We start from the raw sequence: 24,543 nt of genomic DNA on the forward strand, positions 1-24,543 counted from the left end.
GGATCACAGAGATCCTTTGGGAGGGCAGCCAAGGTGCAGGCAAAATATTACCGGGAGAAGGAAACCTCCAGCTGAAATTTGTAACAATTTGGACCAGTTGAGAAGCCAGAACTCAGGGGAGGGCATGAATCTTGCATGCAGACTCCACAGGCAGGGGAAGAACTAAAGCCCTTTTCTTTCACAGGTGGGAGGTAGGTAGGCTGGGGCAAGTTCTAAGCCCTGTTTGCCCACAGTGGGAGTGAGACCAGACCTTTGGACTGCTTGGGAGCTGGGTGAGGTCTGTGACTACCGGCTTTCTACCACTTCCCTGACAACCTGCATGACTCAGCAGAGGGAGCCATAATCCTCCTAGGTACATAACTTAATCCACCTGGGAACCTCACCTCCCATCCCTGACAGCACTTCAGCAAGGAGAGTTTGAGGTCAGACATGCCTAGCCTGTCCCTACCTGATGGTCCTTCCCTACCCACCCTGATATCGACTACAAAGAGCATATACTCTGTGAAGTTCTGGAGCCCTGCTCACTGCTGGTTCCTCTTCATTACACCACAGCTGATGCTCTCTGAAAAGTGCCACCTCCCAGCAGGAGGCCAACCAGCACAAAAATAGAGCATTAAACCATCAAAGCTAAGAACCTCACAGAGTCCATTTCACCCCCTTGCCACCTCTACTGAAACACATGTTATCCATAAATTGTTAACATCACAGGACTCTGTGCAGACAACTCCCAGTACCAGCCCGGAGCCTGGTAGACTTGCTGGGTGGCTAGACCAAGAAGAGAGCTAACAATCACTACAGCTCAGCTCTCAGGAAGCCATATCCACAGGAAAAGGCAGAGAGTACTACATCAAGGGAACACCCTATATGACAGAAGAATCTGAACAATAGCCTTCAGCCCTAGACCTTCCCTCTGTCAGAGCCTACCCAAATGAGAAGGAACTCTGGTGATAAGACAAAACAAGGCTCTTTCACACCCTCCAAAGATCACACTAGCTCACCAGCAATGGATCCAAACCAAAAAGAAATCCCTGACTTACTTGAAAAAGAATTTAGGAGGTTAGTTATTAAGCTAATCAGGGAGGCACCAGAGAATGGTGGAGCCCAATGTAAGGAAATCCAAAAAAAGATACAAGAAGTGGAATGCAACAAAAGTAGTTCTAAGAGTTAAGTTTATAGCAGTAAATGACTACATTTAAAAAGGAGAAAGATCTCAAACAACCTACTGCTACACCTCAAGGGATTAGAAAACAAGAATAGGCTAAGTCCAAAGTCGGTGGAAAGACGGAAATAAAAAAGTTCAGAGAAGAAATAAATGAAATAGAGACTAGACAAGCAATAGAAAAGATCAACACAATTGGAAGTTAGTGTTTCAAAAAGATAAACAAAATTGACAAATCTCTAACTAGACTGAAGAGAGAAGACAAATCAAATGAAAATGAAAGAGGAGACATGAAAACTGATACCACAGAAATACAAGACTTAGACTGAGACTATTATGAATAATTATATACCTACAAATTGGATAACCTAGCAGAAGTGAACAAATTCCTAACAATATACATCCTACCAAGACAGAATCATGAGGAAACAGAAAATCTGAACAGAGTCATAATGAGTAAGGAGATAGAATCAGAAATGTAAAAACCTTATGTTTAAAAGGAAAGCCCAGGATCAGACGGCTTCATGGCTGAATTCTACCAAACATTTAGGGAAGAATTAATACCATCCTTCTCAAACTCTTTCAAAAAAAATTGAAGAGGAGAGAATACTCCAAACTCATTTTATGAGGCCAGCATTACTCTGACACCAAAGTCAGATAAGAACATTATAAGAAAAAGGAAATTATAGACTAATAGCCTTGATCATCAACATAGAGGCAAAATCCTCAACAAAATATTAGCAAATGAAATTCAGTGGAACATTAGAAGACTTATTCATCATGATCAAGTAGAATTTATTACTGGGATGCAATGATGGTTCAATATGCAAAAATCACTAAATGTGCTTTGCCACATTAACAGAATAAAGGACAAGAACCATATGATCATCTCAAAACACATTGAGAAAGCATTTGACAAAATTCAACATTTTTTATGGTAAAACTTCCGAACAATTTAGGTGTAGAAGGAATACACCTCAACACATTGAAGGCCGTATGTAATAAGCTCACAGTTAACATCATACGGAGTGATGGAAAGTTGAAAGCTTTTCCTCTAAGATCAGGAATAAGACAAGGATACCTATGATTGCTGCTTCTATCCAAAATAGCAGTGGAAGTCCTAGCTATGGCCAATATGCAAGAAAAAAAATAATAAAAGGCAGCCAAGTTGGAAAGAAAGAGTGAAATTGTCTCTGCAGATGACATGAACTTATGTGTAGAAACCCCTAAAAACCCCACCACAAAACAGAAATAATAAACAAGTTTAGTAAAATTGTAGAATACAAAAGCAACATACAAAAATCAGTAGCATTGCTGTCCACACACAATGATCTATCTGAAAAAGAAATCAAGAAAACAATCCCATTTACACTAGCATCACAAAAATAAAATATAGAAATAAATTTAACAGGGGAGGTGAAATATATGTACACTAAAAACGATAGAACACCAATGAAAGAAACTGAAGACGTAATTAAAAGATAAAAAGTAAAAGTAAGAGTAAAAAGAATTCCATGTCTACAGATTTGCAGAATATTGTTATCTACAGATTTAATGTAACACACCTACCAAAATTTCAATGACATTTTTCACAGAAATAGAAAATGTAATCTTAAAATTCATATGGATCTGCGGAAGACCCCAAATAACCAGAGCAACTGAGAGCAAGAAGAATAAAACTGGAAACATCACGCCATCTGATTTTAAAATCTCCTATGAAGTCATAGTAATCAAAACAGCAAGGTGCTGGCATAAAAACAAATTGACTGATGGAACAGATTGGAGAGCCCAGAAATACATGTATGCATTTACATTCAGCTGATATTTGACAAAGGAGCTGAGAATATACAATGGGAAAAGGACAATCTCTTCAATGAGTGAGTTGGGAAGATTGGATATCCAGATGCAGAAGAATAAAATTAGACTTTTCAATTCACACCATATTTAAAAATCAACTCAAAATAAATTAAAGAGTTAAATGTCATTCCTGAAACTGTAAAACTACTAGAGGAAAACTCGGTGGCCATTAGTTTGGGAAATAATTTTTTGGATGTGACCTCAAAAGCACAGGCAACAATACCAAAAACAAAATTATATCACACTACACAGCTTCTACACAGCAAAGGAAATGATCAACAGAATGAGGAGACAATCTGTAGAATGGGAGAAAATATTTGTAAACCATGTGTCCAATAAGGGGTTAATATCCACACTATATAAAGAACTCAGACAACTCCCAATAGCAAGAAAGCAAATAACATAATTAAAAAATAAGCGAAGTACCTGGATAGAGATTTCTCAGACAATAACAACAACAACAACAAATGGCCAACACGTGTATGGGAAAATGCTCGACGTCACTAACCGTCAGGGAAATGCAAATTAAAATTAAAATGGGAGCACCTCACACCTGTTAGTATGGCTATTATCAAAGATAACAAGAGTTGGCAAGAATGTAGAGAAAAGAACCCTTGCACACTGCTGTGGGGATGGAAATTAGTACAGCCATTATGGAAAACAATATGGATATTCCTCAAAAATTTAAAAATAGAATGACCAATCCTATTGTTGGGAATTTATCTAAAAGTAAAGAAATCAGTATGTTGAAGAAATATCGGCACTCCGGTGGTCGTTTTAGTATTATTCACAATAGCCAAGATGTGAAATCAACCTAAGTGTCCATCAACAGGTGCCAATGGATAAAGCATCAATGGATAAAGAAAATGTAATGTGTGTGTGTGTGTTTGTCCTTCACAGACACTGTGAGGAGGTGTTTTTTTAGACACTTGGGAAGAAAAAATCAATTTATGTCTATTGACACACACACACACACACACACATACATCTCCGTATGTGTGTATACATATATATCACACATATGTATGATGTATATATATATGATTTCTTATAATCTATTGATATATATGCACACACATACATACACATACAATGGAATATTATTCAGCCTTAAAGAAGAGGGAAATCCCGTCAAGTGCAACACCAGAGATAAACCTGGAGGACATTATGCTAAGTGAAATAAACCAGGAACAGAAAGACAAATACTGTATGATATTATTTACATGTGAAATCTAAAAAAGTCTAATTCATAGAAGCAGAGAGCAGAATATTGGTTACCAGGGGTTAGCAAGGGAGAATCCGGGAGATGTTGGTTAAAGGGTTACAAAGTGTTAGTTAAACAGAAGGAATAGATTCTGGATACCTATGGTAGAACATGGGGATTATGTTAATAATAAAGTTTTTTTATATTTGAAAATTACTGGGAGTAGTATTAATAGACCTTAAATATTCTCACCACCAAAAGTATGCAAGGTGATGGATGTGTGATCTGCATTTAATTATTTCATAATATGTATATATATCAAAATGTCATGTCATTCCCATAAATATATACAACTTTTATTTGTCAATTAAATCTCAAAGTTGAAACAAAACGTGGGTGTATGGTTTTTTTAATGACAAGTTTAAACCACTTATTTAAAGGAATTTTAACAATGGCTTGAATCACAACTTCACCACAAAACAGCCACATCCAGTACAAGCCTGACAGCGAAACTTCATTTCCTGCTCCAATTGAAGGCTTTCCCAGCATTTTTTTTAGAGAACCATAAAATATGGTGATTTATAGATAATTAATAAACTTTATGCTTGTTGCCAAGTAGATTTATATCTGTGGTGTCACCGCAAGGTTTATTACTTAACTGCTTTGTGGAATATAAAGGGAAATCACTTGGAAAATAAAATCAGGGCAACTGGGAAACCAAACTCCTTATAGAATCATTTTCCTTATCATTCTGAAACTCGGCATTTTTACCTTACGTTATTTTCACTGGAAGTAACATTGCCCTTTCAATTCACTTCCAATCAATAGACATAAATTGATATTTTCTTCCCAAGCATCTTAATAGAAACATACAACCTCACAGTGTCTGTGAAGAACAATAAAAATGCACAAGCAAATGCCTTTGAATTGGGGAAACGGTCTTTTCAGTAATTCAGCTTCCCGTTTTCTTTGTAGACTGATAAAGTAAAAATTTATTTTTCTCTGATAAGCACATTTAAAAATTCTCTTGTGAGTAATATTGGGAGAACTAACCCCAAATATTTATTTAAACGCTATGTAGAGAATGAGAGCCTTGAGATCAGATTGGGTAAGTAAGGACACTGTGGCCTGTGCTCAGCGAGCTGCATGATGACGATCAGGTTTTTATTACTGAGATGACTCCCACCGCTGTCTCCTATCTGCTGGATCACATCTTCAGCCAGATGCTCTGGGAATGCAAACTAATTTAATACTTGCTCCAAGAATCATTAGGGAAAGCAGATTGGCTGGAGAAGGAGTTCTGCCATGGCTTCCAGAGAATTCTGTTCCTCTACTGGGGCATGATTTGAATGGCTGTGACTTGGCTCACCTTGGGAAGTGTGGATAATGTAATTTGGATGAATGCAGTCTGTTGATACTGCAGGGCCTCTGGCAGTGATATGGTGTGGAGTACACCCACCAGCGCTTACAATCTAGGTTTTCCAGCACAACCACAGGACCTTAAGCCAAAATGAAGAAGGGAAGAAGGCAGGCCATGCGGAGGGATGCAAGAATACCAAGATGCCAAGAGTGTTCAAACAGGAGTGAGAGGAGGAGAGGGAGTGAAGGGGAGAAAGAGAGGATGGGAGTCAGGAGGGCTGGAAGAAGGGGATGTTCCTGAAGGATTTTCTACACATTCAAAGGCTAAGGGGACAACCTGAGAGAGCCATGGAGGAGGACCCTGACAGGTGTCCTCAGAGGGAAATGAGCTGAGAACAGAAGGGGGCAACAGGGGCTGTGTTAGAACTCTGTCAGTCTGAGTTAACAGCAGTGAGTACAAGCAGCAGCAGTAATTCACAGCAAAGCGCTCGGCTGAGAGATCGAAGCCACCAGAGCCCAGCTCAGGTACTGCAGGAAGCACAGGAAAGGGTCTCGGGGTAAGAGTTGAATAAAAGACTGGACTTGAGAGGGGCTTGCAAGGCTAGGTAGGATTTTATAGCACAGCAAGGCGGGGGAACAGACAGGCTCTTCTCAGGTGGTTTGGGAGCCCTGATCGTGAATGTTCTTGGAGTGAAGGACAGCAAATGAGACCAACTGGCAAAGGTGAAGGTGGACAGAGTCAGGCTGAGAGGGGTCTGGGTTTTGGGGTGAGGGATGGAATCCAGGGAGGCTCTGAAGCTGGGCCCCCAGCCCAGTGGGAGGTAGCCAGGTTCAGGTTCAAGGAGCTGCAGTGGGCATACGATGCAGGCACGATTGGGTCCACAGGGCATGGTGAAGACTGCCACTGACCGAGCACCTGCAATCTGCAGATGCGGTACCACCATGACCAGCGGGGACTGTACCCCTACTCTCTGCAGGAAATATACTCCTGTGACCTGCAGGGGCTGTACCCCTACTGCCTGCAGTGGCTCTTTCCCCTGCTACCTGCTAGGACTGTACCCCAATGACCTGGAGAGGCTGTATCCCTATGACCTGCAGGGACTGTACTCCTACTGCCTGTGGGGACTGTATCCCTATGACCTGCAGGAGTTGTACCTTTACTGTCTTCAGGGCCTACACCCCCTATGACCTAGAAATGCTCTACCCTCTATTGCCTGCAGAGGCTGTACCCTCTACAACTTACAGGGTCTGTGTCCCTATGACCTGCGGCGACTATACCTTCTATAATCTGCAAAGCCTGTACCCCTACGACCTGCAGGCACTATGCACCTATGACCTGCAAGGGCTGAACCCCTACTGCCTGCCCCGGCTGTGCCCCTGTGACCTGCAGATGCTATACCCCCTACTGCCTGCAGAGGCTGTGTCCCCTACCACCTGCGGGGACTGTACTCCCTAATACTTGCAGGAGCTGTGCCCCTGTGACCTGCAGGGGCTGTGCCTGATGCTTCACACCTACTTCTAGTCTATTCTGCTCTGGATTCATCCTGTAAGGCCGAGCAATGACAAATTCTGGAATACGCTAATTCTCAGGTCACGGCCAGCCTTTAACATGACCCGATCCACTTGAGACCCCAGGAGCTGTGAAGTGATATTCCCAGGCAACCCTGGTGAATTACACAAATAAAGCCCTGATCTGGGGAGGAGAGAGGCCCTTGGATTGGAGTATTCCTAAGACTGAAGCAAAGCCCAGCTCTCCTGCCACCTTCCCTTGGCATCCCTGGGTGTCAGCCTCCTTCCTCCACATCTCACAATCACCACCTGCCACCGATCCCTCTACCGGAGAACCCCTGGCATCCACCACCTTCCTCACACCACCGCCCTGCCCAGGCCCCACCCTCACCATGTCTTGCCTGAAACTACACTACCAGCTCCCAGCCTGGCTTTTGACCTTAGAACAAGGTTACACTTCGCAGCATCTACAGTTCATCTTTCCTCGGGCTCCTCTTTGGCCCCTTCGCCTCCCTGCCCACCCCCATTTTACCATTCGCTCATAGCTAAACTGCACGTCCCCAGCCCCCTTTCATCACTGTGCATTCCCCTCCTCACCCACCCTGCCCCGTCCGCATGGTTCTCCCCCACGTCGGAAACCTTCCTCCCCCAGGTGGGAGCAAGGCTACCATCTATGAGTTTCCACGACAACCTTGGCAAACCCCTTTCATGGCACTATGAGAATCCTATGACCACTGCCTCTTTACCTGCCTGCTTCCCCACAAGGTGGGCAGACTGGGGACTGTGCCTAGCACTGCGTGGAATGCTGAAGAGATGGGCAAAGAAGTTCCTTCTCTCACTGCTAGAGCCGTGGGAAGGTGGCCCAGGTGGCTCCCGGGTGAGGACAGAGACTTACACATTGTATTTATTGGCTCTGAGAGTTCAAACTACAGGTGACGAGATAGTCAAGACAGGCTACAGACCGTAGCTAGGACCTTGACACTGCTGCTTCCTGGTCCCTCTAGAGTCCCCAGTTGTTCATGAAAATTTTCCTGCCTCCAAACAAGGAGCCCTAATTAACAGTCACACACATGCATGTACACATGTGCCTGTGAACATACATGAAGTATTCTTCCCCCAGCCTCAAAGGTCCTCAGAATTCACTAGCTAATATAAAGCACAGCCAGTCCTCCGGTTCTCACCATAATCATCCCTGAAAGTCCCAGGGACTGGCTTCTCTGGCATTGGCAGCTACCAGGCTCGCACCTGAACCTCTCAGGTGTGTTCCTGAGCCAAGACTGCTTGACAAGCCCTGATCAGAGGCAGCTACCCCAGCACCAAAAGGAAATAGGAGGCTTCTTTTTAGCAGACGCCTTGACACTGTAGCCAGAGCCCGTTCACGCATATGATTTATTAACTAATTTAGCATGTAAGAAAAACATCTGCATTTTGCTTTTATCATCTTGCCAGCAGACAGGCTGAAGACAAGATGTGTACTGCAGACTTGTTTAATGGGGCCTTAAACATTCCTTCTCACTTGCCCGAGCTTGCGCGGGGCTCTGGTTTCAGAGGTTGTCTGATTTCACTGACCTAACACAAACAAACACAAAAGTAAAGCTCTCACCAACCATAAATACCGCAGGGATGGTCAGGGTGGCCATTAAACCCATGTTGACCAAGCCCCACTTGGAGAGCGTGCTGGTTGCCAGGACTGTCTTGGAATTTGGGGAGTAAAAGGTGCTCAATTAGTTAACATTCTGAACTGAGCCTGGTTACCTCTTATTATATATAATTTTAAAATTTTTGTTTAAAGAAATGTGAACCTGTAAGGATACTTGTTTTGGGCAAACATCATGGTTGGATGATATAATGAATAGAACAGTGTCTCCCCACAAAAAGATACGATTAAGCCCTAATTTCCCATAACTCTGAAAAAGTGACTTCTTGAGAAATCGGATCTTTGCAGATGTAATCAAGTTGAAATGAGGTCAGATTGCATGAAGGTAGACCCTAATCCAATGACTGTTGCCTTTATGAGAAAAGAAAATTCGAACACAGAGACACAAACGCAGGGAAGATGGTCACATGGAGACAGAGGGAGGGACTATAGTGCTGTATCTACAAACCAAGGACCGTCAAGGACTGCAGGAAGCCACCAGGAGCAGGGAGGGAGCCAGACACAGGACTCCCCACTGAGCCTCTAGAAAGTACCCAGCCCTGTGGAAACCCTGATTTTGACTTCTGGCCTCCAGAACTGCTAGAAAAGAAGTTCCTGGGCTTGTTTTCTTTTTTTTTTCTGAGACAGGGTCTTGCTTTGTTGCCCAGGCTGGAGTGAAGTGATGCGATCATGGCTCACTGCAGCCACAACCTAGCCAGGCTCAGGTGATCCTTGCACCTCAGCCTCCCAAGTAGCTGGGACTACAGGCATGCACCATCACACCTGGCCAATTTTTGTACTTTTCTAAGTGAGCTCAGGGAGGATAGAAACCTCCTGTGGAGTAGAAGGGCAAAAGCTCGCTTGACCTTGATTTTTAGTACAAATACAGACTGTGAAAGCAGGGCCTCACAAAAAACAAAAACGAAAACAATTTTGTACTTTTTGTAGAGACAGGTTTCTCCATGTTGTCCAGGCTGGTCTTGAACTCCTGGGCTTAAAGGATCCACCCACTTCGGCTTCCCAAAGTGCTGGGATTACAGGCATGAACCACTGTGCCCCGCCAGTTCCTGTTCTTTTAAGCCCCTGTGTTTGGTGATTTCTCACAGCAGCCCCAGGAAACCAATACAAATGGCCAAGACCACATTGCCTCTGGCGTTTGGGATGATGGTGACCCAGACCACTTGTGGCCTGCAGAATGGCACAGCCAGGAGGTGCTGGCCCAGGAAAGGGAGCTCAGCGCACCACCACACCAATCAGGTTCCCTAAGCTCTCTGGATCTCCATCTCTTCCCACACAAAGCAAAGGGACCTGACTGGAAAGGAAGCCCTCAGTGCCATTTTGTGTGTGTATATGAATGTCTTGAGCTCTAAAGGGGCATCATTCTATATCATTCTACATTTGTTGGCCACAGATTTGGTAGCCTAACCATTCTCTCGAGTGGCATCTTCAGAACTATTAAGGGTGAGTGTTCCATACAGCCTGGACACCGCCACCCAACACTGCCCAGGGTCAGTGTAGGCACTGAAAGCCCCAGAGGTTTCCTGGTGCTGGCGTGGGTCCTCACAGCAACTTGAGCAGTCTGTGCCTGAACCCACTTTTCTCTTTATTGGGCCAGAGACGAAACAGCCTCCTGGAGAATGTGTCCCCATTGAGCCTATATCTGCCAACGGGCTTACAACACTGGCTGGAGACACGTTTTCCTGTGGGGAACTCTGCACACTCCCTTTTGCTGGTATACTGGAAATTGTCATGAGGAGGGAGCAGCAGGTGTCTTGGCAAATATTTAGCCATGGAGAAAGCCATTCAAATTCATCCTTCCCCAAGGTCTTTAGACAGCTCCACCAGCAGAGCTCTGGGTGGAGGGAAGGAGACTTATCCTGCCCATAGACTGGGGAGGTTCGTGGGAATTCTATTACAACACCCTTTCCTCAGTCCCCAGGCACCCGGAATAAAATCTTGGTAATGTTTGCTAAGCTGTACTTTTATCGAATATGGTTATTTACCCAAAAGACTTTTATTCAGAGTTATACTCATGATTTCACCTCCTAGGGGCCAAAACATTTTCCTAGGAAGAAAGATCTCAATCCTCTATCCAAAGGAATAAAACTGGGGTTTCTCTAGGCCTCTACATTTTAAGATTTGGGTTGGCAGCCACTAGGTATGTGCTCTGATGTTCCCCATCCTTACCCTCGTTTCTTTTTGTTATTCTTGCTAGTTTAATAGTCTGTTTATGAGCTCCATGAAAAAGGGACTGAGGTCAGTCTTGCTCCCAGCATGGCACCCAGAGAAGGTTCCTGATAACTCCTTCTCCAGTGAGGGAATAAGGGCCCTCCCTCACAGGGTCAGTGTGACACTGGCCTCACAGTGCTGGGAAGCTGGCCATGCATTCTCCAGCCTCACAGCAGGAAAGGGGTTTCAAGATGACGAATGTTGATGTAGACAAGCTGGAGTCAACCTCTCGCCCCGAGATCTGTTTTGCAATCTATAAAGGGCAAAGGGGATCTCTTGCAAATATCTATTAGGAGCCAAGATTTTGAACTTGCTACCCTGGCTGCTACAGTGGTGTGGCTTCTTTCCCAGCTATGATGGTAAATTTGTGTCCCAAGTTATTTCTGCTGAGTTCAGTGCCCACATGTGATCTCTCAAATGGGCTGGCTCCAAGAACAGGCTTTATGATGCTGAGGGTCAGCCACCTAGAGCCATCACAGGTTCTGTGTATGACAGTTTCATTACTTGGGACCATCACCCCTGAGTGAAGGCTCCAGCCTCAGGACCCCCACCTCTGGTCTTTTCCAGTCCCCACAAGTCCCCTGCAGCTTACCACTGGATGGATGGGGAATCGTGAACTGCTTCTTGCTGGTGCGGACGGGAAGGAGGCTCTGCTTCTGCCTCAGGTCAGCCTTCTGGGCTTTCCTCTGCTGGACCATGTGTTCGAGCTTTTTCAGCCGTTCTTGTGAGCGAGAAATGAACTGAGGCTTACGAACTTCCAGGGCTTCCTGTGCAAAGAAAATATGTCACTTTTAAGAGCAGTGACACAGAAAGGCAACACATCTGTCTGCTGTGGCCAAGAAGCTGATGGGAAGCACAACACTCAGAGACCAAAAGGCACGGTGCAAAAGCACATCATGATTTTCTTCTACTCCCTCGTGTAAAGAGGGTAACAGGCGTATTGACACTATAGGCCCTGGGGTCAGGCCTGGCCAGCGCTGCCGCAGGATCAACCAGCAGCTGGCATCAAAGCCAGGAGTGCAGAGCAACGTCTGCCCATTCATCCTTCTACCCTGCTGAGTCATTTGTTCCCAAAGACCAAAATCCAAGAGCCCTACATTCTGTATTCCGAAGAGACATGGGTGTGGAGGGAATGGAGGTGCTGAGTCAGTTGCTTCTGTTGCACTTGGAAACCCCAAGAAGCACAGACACAGATCATCTGCTCAGTGTGAAAAATGTGCCCTTTCAGGACGACCACAACTGTAGCTGAAGAAAACAGCTCCTCCTTCTGGGTAGAATGAGCTGGGAGGAAACCTTTGCCTCTGCAGAAGACTCTGTGAGCTCCACGAGCCACGTCAGAAGTCCCTATGTCTCCACTTCCGCCTCTGCTCTCCCACCTCCATGCACCAAGCCACTCACACAGGTCTCCTGAACAAGACAAACTGCCATCCCGCTTCATGCCAGACACTGGGCTGGGTGCTCTACACGTATTCATCACCTCTTGGGAGTCCCACAGCAATTCAAGAAGGCAGGCCATATTTCTTTGCATTAGACAGATGCAAAATGGTAGTTTAGTATATCACATGGTAACACCTCATCCATGGCAGCCCTGTTCTTTTCCTGCACTGCCTTTTATGGTTTTAACTTACTATTCCCGGAGTGTCTTTGCCCAAGTTGTCCCTGGCCTGAAGTACCACCCATAGCCATTGGCTCAAGTTACATCTACCTCAGGAAGCCCTATTGAAATGCCCTGTTCAGCCAGAGCATGGCACTTCACCAATGGCCTTGAGCAGCAGTGAGTCGCACATGTACCTCTGTGCTAGGCTGTGAGCTCCAGGAAGTCATGGGCCATGTCTCATTGACAATGCATCACTCACACAGTAGGAGTCCTGCACATATATGCTCAGTAAAGGCCCACTGGGCATGCTGCCATGACCGAAATGTTCCTCTGCCCCCTTCTTCTTCTACTGGGAGTTCAGAGTGCCTGGGAGGGGGCAGCATGGGCTCAGTCTGTATCACGTATGTACCCCTGGCAGATATGCTGGGGAAGGAGTCTTCTTGGCCAGCTCCCTCCATGGTGCCAGCCATGAGGAACAGAGAACCAAAAGGTATAAGTCACTGGATATGCTGAAGCTTCAAGAGAGCTCCGTGTCTGAAGAGATGACCCCTAGGAACAGCCTAGTGGCTCAGGTGTAGCTGCTGCCTTGGCTGCCTACCCCACCAAGAATGGCCTTGGAGACTTTGGGGGCACTACAAATGCCTCACTCAGGCCCCCTCAAGGTTCCCTGGGTACAGGAGCCAGCCAATGGAGCCATCTCCACTACTGCAACTGCAGAGGGTTTGCAACCTTATTAAGTACCTTCTAAGAAGGCATGGCTAGCTGTGCAATACAGGTAGCAGAGGCTTTCTCTGAGGTGGTTTGCCCTCCTAATTTTTATCTCCCTGTGTTTTTCAAACTTTATAAAATGTATGCATACTACTTCTGTGAAAAGATGCCAAACGAAAAGTGTCCTATCCTATTCCTGACCATGTGACCTTGGGCAACTTCATCTCTCAAAGGCTCAATGTCCTCGTCTGAAGGCACTGAGACCTGGAGCCCCTACAGGCTCCTGTCTCCTGGTAGTCTTACATGGATTGGCGGCACTGATGCCCAGGAAGTGACCTGTGGGATGCTGGAGCATCCATCACTGCTGCTGTGACTGTCACTACTGATAGTACTTGATCTTCATTCTAACCTGGAGGAGTCAATGTCATTATCTTCATTATTCAAACAGTGACGCGTGGCCTGGAAGGCTTGGGGAACCTGCCCAGTTACACAGTTGCTATGAAGCGAAGTCAGGTAGTGGAAGTAAGGTTGCGTGCTCACGGACTCCCCAGGAAATCTCTCCCCTTGGCAAGAATCAAGACAGGATACACAGAAGGCCTTACTTGCAAGGTCAAGGATCTCGCAGGCATTTGCTGAGGCTCCGAACAGTCTTCAGACAGGCCAGGGCTCCCTGCTCCCTCGGGGTGTGCTGGCGAGGGTGCTGCTGGGGAGGGCTCAGGCGTGGCGGGGTCCTCACTCTTCTTCCATTCCTTTATTTTTACAACCAAGTCACAGCATGTGTAATCTCCTAGGAGAGAAGATTTAGAATCCCATTTAGAGGGCACCAAGTGATTTTCTCCTGACTCCTCAATACCATTAGACACAGAAGACAATTTTGAAAATAGAAACGCCAGTGGATTATTAATGAGCCTCGTTAAGCCGACGAGATCGTGCATGCCTCATCACAGAGCCCCCGGCCGCCCTGGTCACAAGCAAGAACGTTTGCATTCAGCCAGAATTCATGACTGCCTAATTATGCCAGGAAAGTATTCCCTAGTCTTCTGATGGTCAGGATGGCTTTGCTCACAATGAAAGAAACTTTTCTATTCAGTGCTTCGTATTAAGTGTGTCCCGTCCAATTATTACAGTTCGGTTGTTTTGGGACAGTGTATTAACCTACCTAGTGCTTGCTACACTAATGATACAAGGACAGGGCACTGGTATTCAATTACGGCGCCCTCCTCTGCACTTGCTGGGGACAACCACTGGCTTGGCATAAGTAATTGGGATGACTTCTCTCTCAAGGCTGGTTGTGGCCTCTTCCTGGGGCCATTTTGACTTTCCCTTATGGAAAAGGTCAGGAAATGAATGGATCCAACAGCACCTCAGGCAGGAGAGTTTCTGATGGATTGGGGATTAATGCGTATTCACTGGGCGCTTATTGGCCTCAGCCTGCAAAACATCACCCTTCACTCTGTCCTTAGCACACCCCTCCCAGATGAGCTCATGATGTGCCTCACTGTACCTTCCCTCAACACAGCTCCCTGAAAGCACCCCAGTTCTGAAACGCACTGCAGCTTCTCCCTCGCCCCTCACCAACGTGCTCACCTATCTCCATAAAACCCCTTAGATTCCTCTGCCCAGTGGACTCCTACCTTCAGGCTGAGTCGGTTCAAACCTTCCAAGAGCCTCCCTCCCCTTCTCAAGGCAGGACCCATAGCTGTCTCTGCTATGCCACCCCGGGGAACACACATTGCTCATTCAGCAGTATTCATTATCAAGTAGAGTTGGAAGATGACATTTTAACCCCACAGGCCTATGACTCCCTGGAGGGCTGGACCATATCATATGCACCCTGCATCTCTCCACAGCATGGGCTAGATGTCCAAAAGGAGCTCATTCTGTAGAATGAGTGGAGAGGTGGCCTTCTAGAGGCTCACAAATCCGTGGGATGCATCTCCATGATTACAACCACTGCAACGACTACCACTCACCATTCACACCTGGGTCCGCCCTAGTGTGAGTCAGCTGTCCAACCTCTGCTCAAAACCCACCCGCAGTTCCTATTACCTACAAGCCCAGGCCAGCTGGACGTTTTCATGGCTGTTCACGGTGAATGTCACACCTGCAGCTGTCACTTTGGAGTCTCTACCAACAGCACACCACGTAGAAGGTCTCCAGTCATGCTCTTTCATTTTTCTGAGCATTTTCTCTGGTTCCTTCTGGAAGATTTCCCTGTGACAACCCTCCCCCGCCACCCCCATCCCTGCTGCCACCCCTTCAGGCTTAACACTGGCCTCAAACCCCCTCCTGCGGAGTTAATGTTGGCTTCTGCCATACTGTTTCCATGTCTTCTTGGGAGCACTTTTCCTATTCACCCTGTGCACAGGGAAGGAAGCCGCAGTTGCTCTGCCTTCTTCTCTACCTTTTTCCCTAGCACCAGAACCAGAAACCCAAGGGCCAACCCTAACACTCCCACTTGTTCACTGCTCAGAGACCCATCCACTGGATCCTGAGCGTCTCTGCGGCCACAGCCCCTCCTGCACAGTAACACGGTGCCCTCCTCGCTGGCTGGGCCTCAGCCCCCACCGCACTCCTTTCCCATCTGTCCTCCACATTGCACACGAGACAGTAGTTTCCTCTCAAGCAAATCTAATTATGTCTCTTCCCCTTCAAAGGCTTGGCTCTGCCTTCAATCCAGACTTCCTAAGTGGGTTTAGAAAGGCCTTGCGACCTGACCCACGTGACCCCTGCAGACTCACGCCAGCCACTGCCACCCCCACAACCACTGCGTCCTGGCCCCCCGACCCTCTACAGGTCCCCAAATCAACGCTGTTCTTTCTATCAGCTCCTTGCTTTGCGTGTGCCTTTCCCTTAGGCTGCAATGCTCTTTCCAATCAAGTCTGATTTGAAAACATTAAGTTCCTGCTCAAAGTCACTTCCTTGCAAAGACGCCTCTGCACAGACCCTCCAGAGTATCACGGGCTGTCCTCGGCTTCCCCGTGGCCCACCACAGACACAGCTATGCTGCTGTTTCCTGAACCAACTGAGAGCCTAGAGGACAGGGGATACCAGCACAGTACCTGGTATACAGTAGGTGTTTAATAAATGCTTCTGTAAACAATTAAGAGCTAGGGATTAACTTGGTTTCCAAGCGAAATGACTTTTCTCAATTGGCATAACCAATTTACATTTCACAGCCCCAGCTGCTGTCTTTCTTTCTATTCTTTTCCACAGTGCTTTGAGAACATCTTGACAGTGATAGGAAATCTAAAGTTTCCTGCTGACATAACTGGCCGCACAGGACATTTTTCCAATGTGTTCTTGCTTCCTGTTCTATACCATTGTTCATTGTACCATTTAGTAGTGGTGAGCAACTGACCTCCAGAGAAACGATGACTGTTCTAATTCTTGGTTTCTTGCTCTGTGGGAGGCTGAGTTTGGGACCCACCTTTTGGGCATGAGTTCCAGTGTCTCATGCTTGTCAAGCACTGGGCACATGTGGGAGCCTCGCCCCTTAGCCATTATCCCTGTTAGGTAGTCACAGGGCCACAGTCACCCCAGCAGACCCGCTACCTTCAGAGCAGCCACGCACACCTGCATCTCCACCCTTCCTTGGCTGAGCCCAGGAAGGTGCTGTGCACCTGTGTGTGGTCTTCTCTTCTCTCAGCCTCAAAGGGTACTGGCCTTACACACAGTGGGACTGAAAATCCCTGACCCACCTAGGGCTCTCTCCTGGGTGCTTGGGAGGTTATTACTTGGCAACCATTTAAACTTGCTGGTCCTGTCCCCTCTCTGCTCTCCCACTTGGAGAAGGGGGGCTTCACCAGGGGAATGGTATGCACGAGGTTGAGGTAGGCACACAACCACTTTCCATCGAATGTCTAGACAGAATGATCTCACCCACCGCCCTGGCTCCTTACCTTGGGGGAACTTGCTTTCTATCTGAATGCCATTGTCTTCCTGCGGAGATGCACATACATCTTGTAAGGGGCAAAGAAACCCAGGAAAAGGGATTCTGGGTTTCAGGAAGCTTTGACGTCGTCTCTCAGTGGGCTCAGAAAGGTCTCTAGACAGACAGTCATCGCTTGGAGAGCGATCCCCAAAGGGAAGGAAATGTTTAGTGGGCTTCTGTTCCACTGGAGGAGCAGACAGAGTCAGGCATGCTTCTCCCGGTTGCCTCTTGTCGCTTCCAGAAAATACTTTTGTGTGTACTAAAAATAAAATGAGAGTTGTGCTCAAAATCTCTGATGAATCCAATCTAATGTACTGACATCCACCCGCATGGTGCTCTCCTGGGGACAGACTTGAGGGCTACAGCACTGCAAAATCCAGTTAGGAGTTCCGTTTGTATACAGTGCTGTGGGCTTGAAGGAGACTGTGCTTGGTGGTGTCCTTGGGAACTCATAGTACATTCTCCGCAGTGAGCAATACAGTGAGTGAGTTAGCATCTTGATTCTGGGGTCAGAATACCTGAGTTCAAATCCCGCCTCTGCTACATTTAAACTATCCAGCCTCACCTATAAAACTGGGCTGAGGTAATAATATAATGGACTAATAATATTAAATTATTTAATTTATTATATTATTTAGGTTTCTGTAATAAGTATATATTTCTATAACAAATATTTTATATAATTTATATATTTTATATAACATGTCTGTATTATATAACTCTTAAATATGAAAATTGAGGTAATGCTGTAATGAAACAGTAATGTACATAGAGTGTTTAGCACAGTCCCTGATGCACAGTCAGCTTTGAATAAATGTTCGTTACGATTACTACTGCAGAAGCACTGGTGCGGAGTTAGGGGCTATGGCAAATACAGAGGTAGGAAACACTGTATCGGGTCGATGTGCGTAGCTCTATAAAGCTGTAGATTTAAAGACATGTACAGCGTGCGGCTTGTTTCCACGTTGTACTATCAGAAGCCTGGAAGCCACTGTATGTCCACTGATAGGGACTAGTTAAATAAATTATGGTACATCCATGCTCTGCAACTATTAGAAAGAACGAGGCATTAGCTCTTGGGTGGATGTGGGTTAATCTGTAAGATACATTACTTAGCGAACAAAGCAGAATGCAGGGCAGTGTGCTTCCCCAGTAAATGCTTCTAGACTCAGATATCTCTCAAAGGACGTAGAAGATGCGGGAAGCTGTTGTCTCAGGAGAGGGCAATGTAACACTAGGAATTGGGAGTGGAAGACAGAATTTCTTTTCACCACCCATTTTGTACTCTTTGGTTTTTTTAAACCTCTTTTATTTTGGAATGCCCTATACATTCTTTAAAGAGTTACTCGATTTTAAATAAGGGAGGGACTACACCATGTTGTCCCCCACCCTGTGCTGATACCACCCAAGAGAAATGTCCCCACCATTGCTGCCAGTGGGAGTGCATCCCAGCCTTCCTGTGTGTTGGGAGGAAAAAAACATATTGGGAATCCCTGGAATAATAAAAGTTATGACAATATTCTTGCTGTACTTTCTCAAATGTCTTACGTATAAAAGAAATTGAACACTTGACTATCTGGTTCTGATAATAACACCAACCTCTCTCATCAATTTCTCAGAAATCTACAATTTTCCCACCCTCTGTGTCCCGGAGTCCCCACTGCTCCAGCCAGTGGGAGCAGGCTGCATGAGGTGGAGCCAGGCTGTGTGGTACACAGGGAAGAGCAAAGACTCTAGGGCGACGGGGTCCCCAAAGCACCTTCCTGGTTGTAGGATCCAGCACAGGTGAGGCCACTTGAGAACTATCGATTTTCTTATTCACCAAGAGGGGGAACCTAGCTTTCCATGTTCCTATACACAAATAAACAGAATGTAGGTAAAAAGTACCTGCGGGCCCCAGTGTCAGATACATAGAAAGTACCAAAAATAAGGAAATTGTTATTAGCCTTTGCCATTTGGAGACATTTGTCTACCCATTGTAAAGTTGGCTTTGCTAAATTGTACAGAAAAATGTTTCCAAACGTTTATTTCAAAACATTGATTCTGTTTCAGAATAAAATATTGCAGACAGAAAAGATCTGAAAATAGCCATACGTTACTTTTTTTTTTTTTTTTTTTTTGGAGATGGAGTCTCACTCTGTCACACAGGCTGGAGTGCAGTGGCACAATCTCGGCTCACTGTAACCTCTGCCTCCTGGGTTCAAGTGATTCTCCTGCCTCAGCCTTCCAAGGAGCTGGAATTACAGATGCGTGCCACCATGCCTGGCTAATTTTTTTTTGTAGTTTTAGTAGAGACGGGGTTGCACCATGTTAGCCAGGATGGTCTCGATCTCCTGACCTCCTGATCTGCCCACCTTGGCCTCCCAAAGTGTTGGGATTATAGGCATGAGCCACCACACTCGGCCACGTTACTTTCTTTTATTAAAGCTCTCTGGTAGAATAAAAAATCAAATTAGTTATCAATTGTTCAGTCTCAATCTGTCAGGTAATATGGATCCATCCTGGAGTTAGATTTTTTTAAATTAATGCAATTATTTATAGATTTATAGAGATCAACTGATCAATATTTTCATCTATCTATCTGTCTATCTACCTACCTACCTGTCTGTCTATCTATCTATCATCATCTGTCTATTTATCTCTGGTTTATTGTAAATTTGTATGTGAATGATCCTGTGTAAGTCAGATGTTCAGGCTATGACTTGAAAGAGTTTAACTCAGAGAAAGTAGAAGGGAGTTAGTGTACTGGAGAAAATAAATCGCCGCCAAAGAAGGACTTTCCTGACAACTGACTGATCAGGTCTCATTTCGCGCATTCTGAAACGTATAATCGTCAGCTGTGCGGTCACCCAAGGGTAGGCCCTCGCAGGACAAGGCGGCACGCGTGCTCTTTTCCTCCCATGCACTCCACGTGCGGGTGGGACTGGGAGTTCTCTGTTCATGCCCAACATTCTAAACTGCATCACCCTGGTGAGGACCCACGGCCACTGCAGGCTCTGCCCCTCTCCAGAGAAGCCTGCGGAAGCAGCCACCTATCCCAGGCATTTCCCTTTGTTGACTGGCACTTAAAGCCCCCCTCCTGAGTCTAACATGTGGAGAGGGCTGGGCCATCCTGAATGTCCTTTAAATAGAAACGTTCCCCATGTCCCCTTTTCCCAAATTGCTTGACATGCCATAGCACAACAAGCTCACAAATTGGCTTATCCCAGAATCGAGCAGTAGGAAGTGAACAAAAACCAACAGATTCTGCCAACAGTTGTAAATTCCTTCGATTGAGCTCATATCCTTTCATGTCCTTGACTCACAGAAGAGCTCGTTGGGTCATGATGCAGTGGGCATTTATGCTTTCCTCAAGTTCCTTTTATTGTGAAAGACATTATATTTACAACATAAGATATTAAACATACCAAACAGAGCACCCACAAAGAAGCAGACTATTTCCCGGGCTTCAGACATCTGAGCTGCTCTTGGATGATCCCCACTCACTTTCTACAAGACGGGACCATTCACCTCAATTGTGGGTCACTCCACTCATTCCTTTTGTCTCTAATCTTTCCATCTACGGAGGTACCCCTAACCAACAGGCTTCTATACCAAAATTCCAACCAGCAAGCACAGAGCTAGCTACTTTAAGGTAAGGACATCATTGCATCTGTTAGACAAAAGCTTCCAGAGGGGGCTTTAGCAGGTTGGCTGGCCCATAGCTCCCGTGTGAGTTTATGGGACATGATTCTGGGGACGAATGAGTCCTGGACACCAGGGGCTGACCACAGTTTGCATCAGGCAGGGCTGGCATGTGACTGGGCATGCTGGCAGGCAGGAGTAGCATCAGCATCAGGGGAGCGGGCTGGTCTGGATTTTCTATTCCTGACCCCATCACGTTCAACTGCAGGCCTTAGAGGTAAGTTGAAGCAGGACACTCTGCAGTGACATGTGAGCCTGTGGAAACTCACACAGGGCAGGGACTGGGGGGGCGGGGGTGGAGTTTCAAGGACCTCACTGACACATCATCAAGACAAGCCGAGAAGAAGCATGTATCTGGGCAGGGTGGGGACGCTGCCAGCCCATGCATGTCTTTAGGACAACATGAGAAAAAGGTGTGTCTTTTTCAAGACATTTTGCCTCCATTGGCCAGAAAATGTCACCATAAGACAATCTGATAGAAAAAGATACTTTATTGCTTCTCTCCAAATATCGTACAAATCTCTGATGTTCTTATATGAGCTCCTATTGAGCCAGTGGCTCCCCATAGGCACACAGTTCTCATAACTGTGACAATTTTGTTCAGAGTAGAAAACCAGAAAGGATGAGTTGTTGCTAAGGGGAGAAATCAGTACAATAGCAAGACTGTCGGTCATATCTAGAGCAAGAAAACCATGAAAAGCAGACACATGAGTCCAGAGAGTGCAGCCGCCCAGGGAATTTTAATAGCCCAAGGCAGGTAAATATCACATAGAACTCGAATTTGAATCATTCATATCCAGATTAGTTTAAATTGCGTTAAAGATATTCTGGTCTTGAAGATAAAACTTAGCTCTTTAGAACATTCATTCTTTCAAGAAGAGAAAGATTGTCTCTGAGGTTTTGGGTCACAGCTCTGCTCAGCCTCCTGCCCTCTTAAAACAGACTTGAACCAAGCACTCAACCACAGAGACCTTTCTGAACAAAGCAGGCCTCCCTGAATGTAAACCACACATTTCCCCCACATGCTGATGTGCCGGATGGTGACGTGTGCGACCCTCAGAATCTGGGCCATCTTACAACCAACTGTGTCTCAAGAGTTCCAGGAACCAAAGCTGTGTCATTGTCTCTGGGCTATCAACATAAATTCCAATTTCTCAACTCAACTGCAGGGTGGCCTGCAGGAGATGCAAGGCATCTCCTCAAAGCCCTAATGCTCTTTGCCACGAACGTAAGCAGCCCCAGACTGCCTTCTGCTCTCAATACCTTTGCAAAGCTATTGGGTCTGCACTTTATACATACAGTACCTGTATGACCTCTTCCTCTGACCTGGGTTCTCCTCCAGCAAGCCCCATAACTACAGCCTCTAAATAAAAACCAATGAAGAGAAGTTGGCAGGCTTCGGTGTCTGCTGAACACCCACTTTGCATGGGCACCTGCAGGTGAGTTGAGGACTCTCAAAGTCCTTTAGCAGAACTTTGCTGTCTCCTTTTGGCAAGCAAGGGGCTGCTGCAGAGGGGAGGGAAGGTGTTCTTCTGCACATTGTATGCTGCAGAGGGGAGGGAAGGCATTCTTTTGCATGTTGCATGCTGCAGAGTGGGGAGAGGCATCTTCTGCATGTTGCATGCTGCAAGGGAGAAGAGAAGGCATTCTTCTGCATGTTGCATACTGCAGTGGGGGGAAGACATTCTTCTGAGTGTTGCATAATGCAGGGGGGAAGGCATTCTTCTGCATGATGCCTGTTAATCCATAGACATGGAGGCCACAAAAGAGGGAGGAAGAGGCAGTAACAATGGGCACTCTAATAGCACAGCTTCTCAAGCTAGTTTTGTTTGCTTTATTCTTTTCCTTTCACAGGAATGAGAAAACCTAAAACCACCTCCACTTACAATACATGGAAGATGAAATAAAAAAAAAAGTCAAGTTAGTTTGTGGCCTTTTAAGAAACCAGGTTGAGCATGATGACTCACACATGTAATCCCAGCACTTTGGGAGGCTGAGGCACGACGACTGCTTGAGTGCAAGGGTTCAAGCTCAGCCTGGGCAACATAGTAAGAACCTATCTCCACAGAAAATTTAAAAACTAATTAGCCAAGCATGGTGACATGTGCCTGTGGTCTGAGTTACTCTAGAGGCTGAGATGGGAAGATCACTTGAGCCCAGCAGTTCGAGGTTGCAGTGAGCTGTGATTGTAGCACTTCACTCCAGCCTGTGTGACAGAGTGAGACTCTGTATTTAAAAAAAAAAAACAGAAAAGCAAAAAGGAAGAAAGAAAAGAAAGGAAGGAAAAAGAAAAAGAAAGGAAGAAAGAAGAAAAGAGAAGAGAAAAAAAGAAACAAAAGAACAAGCCTTTTACATGCACAAGGCTGGTAGACGGTTTTTTTTTTTTTTTTTTTTTCTGGTTAATGCTTTAACTTTTGGCTGCAGGTTAAAACGTTATTTCCTCATGAGGGATCAGGTCTCCATTTGGTATCGCTGTATTTCACCGCATCCAGACTTCTGTTTAAAATCAACAGATAATTGTTTCAGCACATTTCTGTTCAATTTCTATGTGGTGATGCTGCAGCTCAGGAAGGGAGTCAGCAAAGGTGGGAGGAGGCCGGCAGCAAATGGGATAAACAGCTCCCGGCAGAGAGGGTGGGAGCAGTGAGCTGCATTACCCACAAAGACAATCCACAGCAAAAGCAGAGCTGGAGCTGGCGCCACTGGGAAGAGGGAGAGAGAAGGAAAGGGAATGCCAAGGAGGACAGCCAACCTGAAAATCAACACGCAGGGATGAAGGGGCAACAGCGGGGCTGGAGGAAGCACACATGGAGGGGGCCCTTCCTCGCCAGGAAACCAGACTTCCTACAAATGCCTTCCTAGACAGTAAACAGGTTTCTTCTGCTATAAACGTCAACCATTAGATCCTTTTCTCCCTAAAGAAGCAGACCTCAGGGGCTGAGAAGCTCATGACCAAGAAACCAGACTGACTTGTAAACAGTGGTAGTGATGTATGTATGAAAAGAGCCTTCCTTCTTCTGGACGCTTGGGCAGATGGTCAGGAAGGGAACCACGGTTCAGATGTCAATAGGGTGTTGGGATACTATTATGCAAATTCAGTGATCAGAAGTACTCTGTGTATTCAGAGAAAAAGGGGGAAAATCCCCAGTATATTCAGTGTTATTGTTCTAGTGTCAAGTTTCAAGGTACCATGTGGGGAATTGTGCAAGCAACTCTTATTTGCAGTAAACACTCACATGCAGTTGCTGCAAAGTAGGAATATACATATATCTCCCCACCCAAGGGATATCTAGAAAGGACTGGATAACTAGCCAGTTCTAGTTACCCATTATTACTCTGTTATTAGCTAGTTATGATTATTCCGATAATGTCATGAACTTAGATGTTTTCATGTTGATGAACAGAGGTCTTAAAACATACAAAACTATTTGGAAGGCCGAAATAAAACGCAAACACACATGCACACCCTCACGCCTGTCTATTTCCTAATAACAAGATGACCTCAACTACACTGTGAATCATGATCAATAGAAACAAGTTCCAATTAATTATTAGATCACATCTAATTATTAGATCACACCTTCCTTTCAGGAGGTAGAGTCCCAGATTATCAGTTACCCCACAGTCCTTTACCCTCAAAGCATGGCCCAGATTCTGGAAGCACACA

The 24,543-nt window shown here is 45.8% G+C and overlaps 1 protein-coding gene across 12 annotated transcripts in view; it reads right to left on the reverse strand.

Annotated features, from left to right (window-relative positions):
• The window catches only part of C12H10orf90 (chromosome 12 C10orf90 homolog), a 268,251-nt gene that overhangs the window by 15,136 nt on the left and 228,572 nt on the right, over positions 1-24,543 (reverse strand). For 9 of the 12 annotated variants that reach the window (XM_078346754.1, XM_078346757.1, XM_054243467.2 and 6 more), the window contains 3 exons: positions 17,161-17,451; positions 13,861-14,045; positions 11,546-11,720 (listed from right to left, as the gene is read on the reverse strand). In XM_078346754.1, the coding sequence (XP_078202880.1) occupies positions 11,546-11,720; positions 13,861-14,045; positions 17,161-17,451 (651 nt within the window). The remainder of the gene's footprint in view (positions 1-11,545; positions 11,721-13,860; positions 14,046-17,160; positions 17,452-24,543) is intronic. The other 3 variants (XM_078346756.1, XM_008978895.5, XM_035269467.3) reach the window with 1 other exon arrangement.

This window comes from Callithrix jacchus, chromosome 12, assembly GCF_049354715.1.
Source record: "Callithrix jacchus isolate 240 chromosome 12, calJac240_pri, whole genome shotgun sequence".
NCBI lineage: Eukaryota > Metazoa > Chordata > Mammalia > Primates > Cebidae > Callithrix > Callithrix jacchus.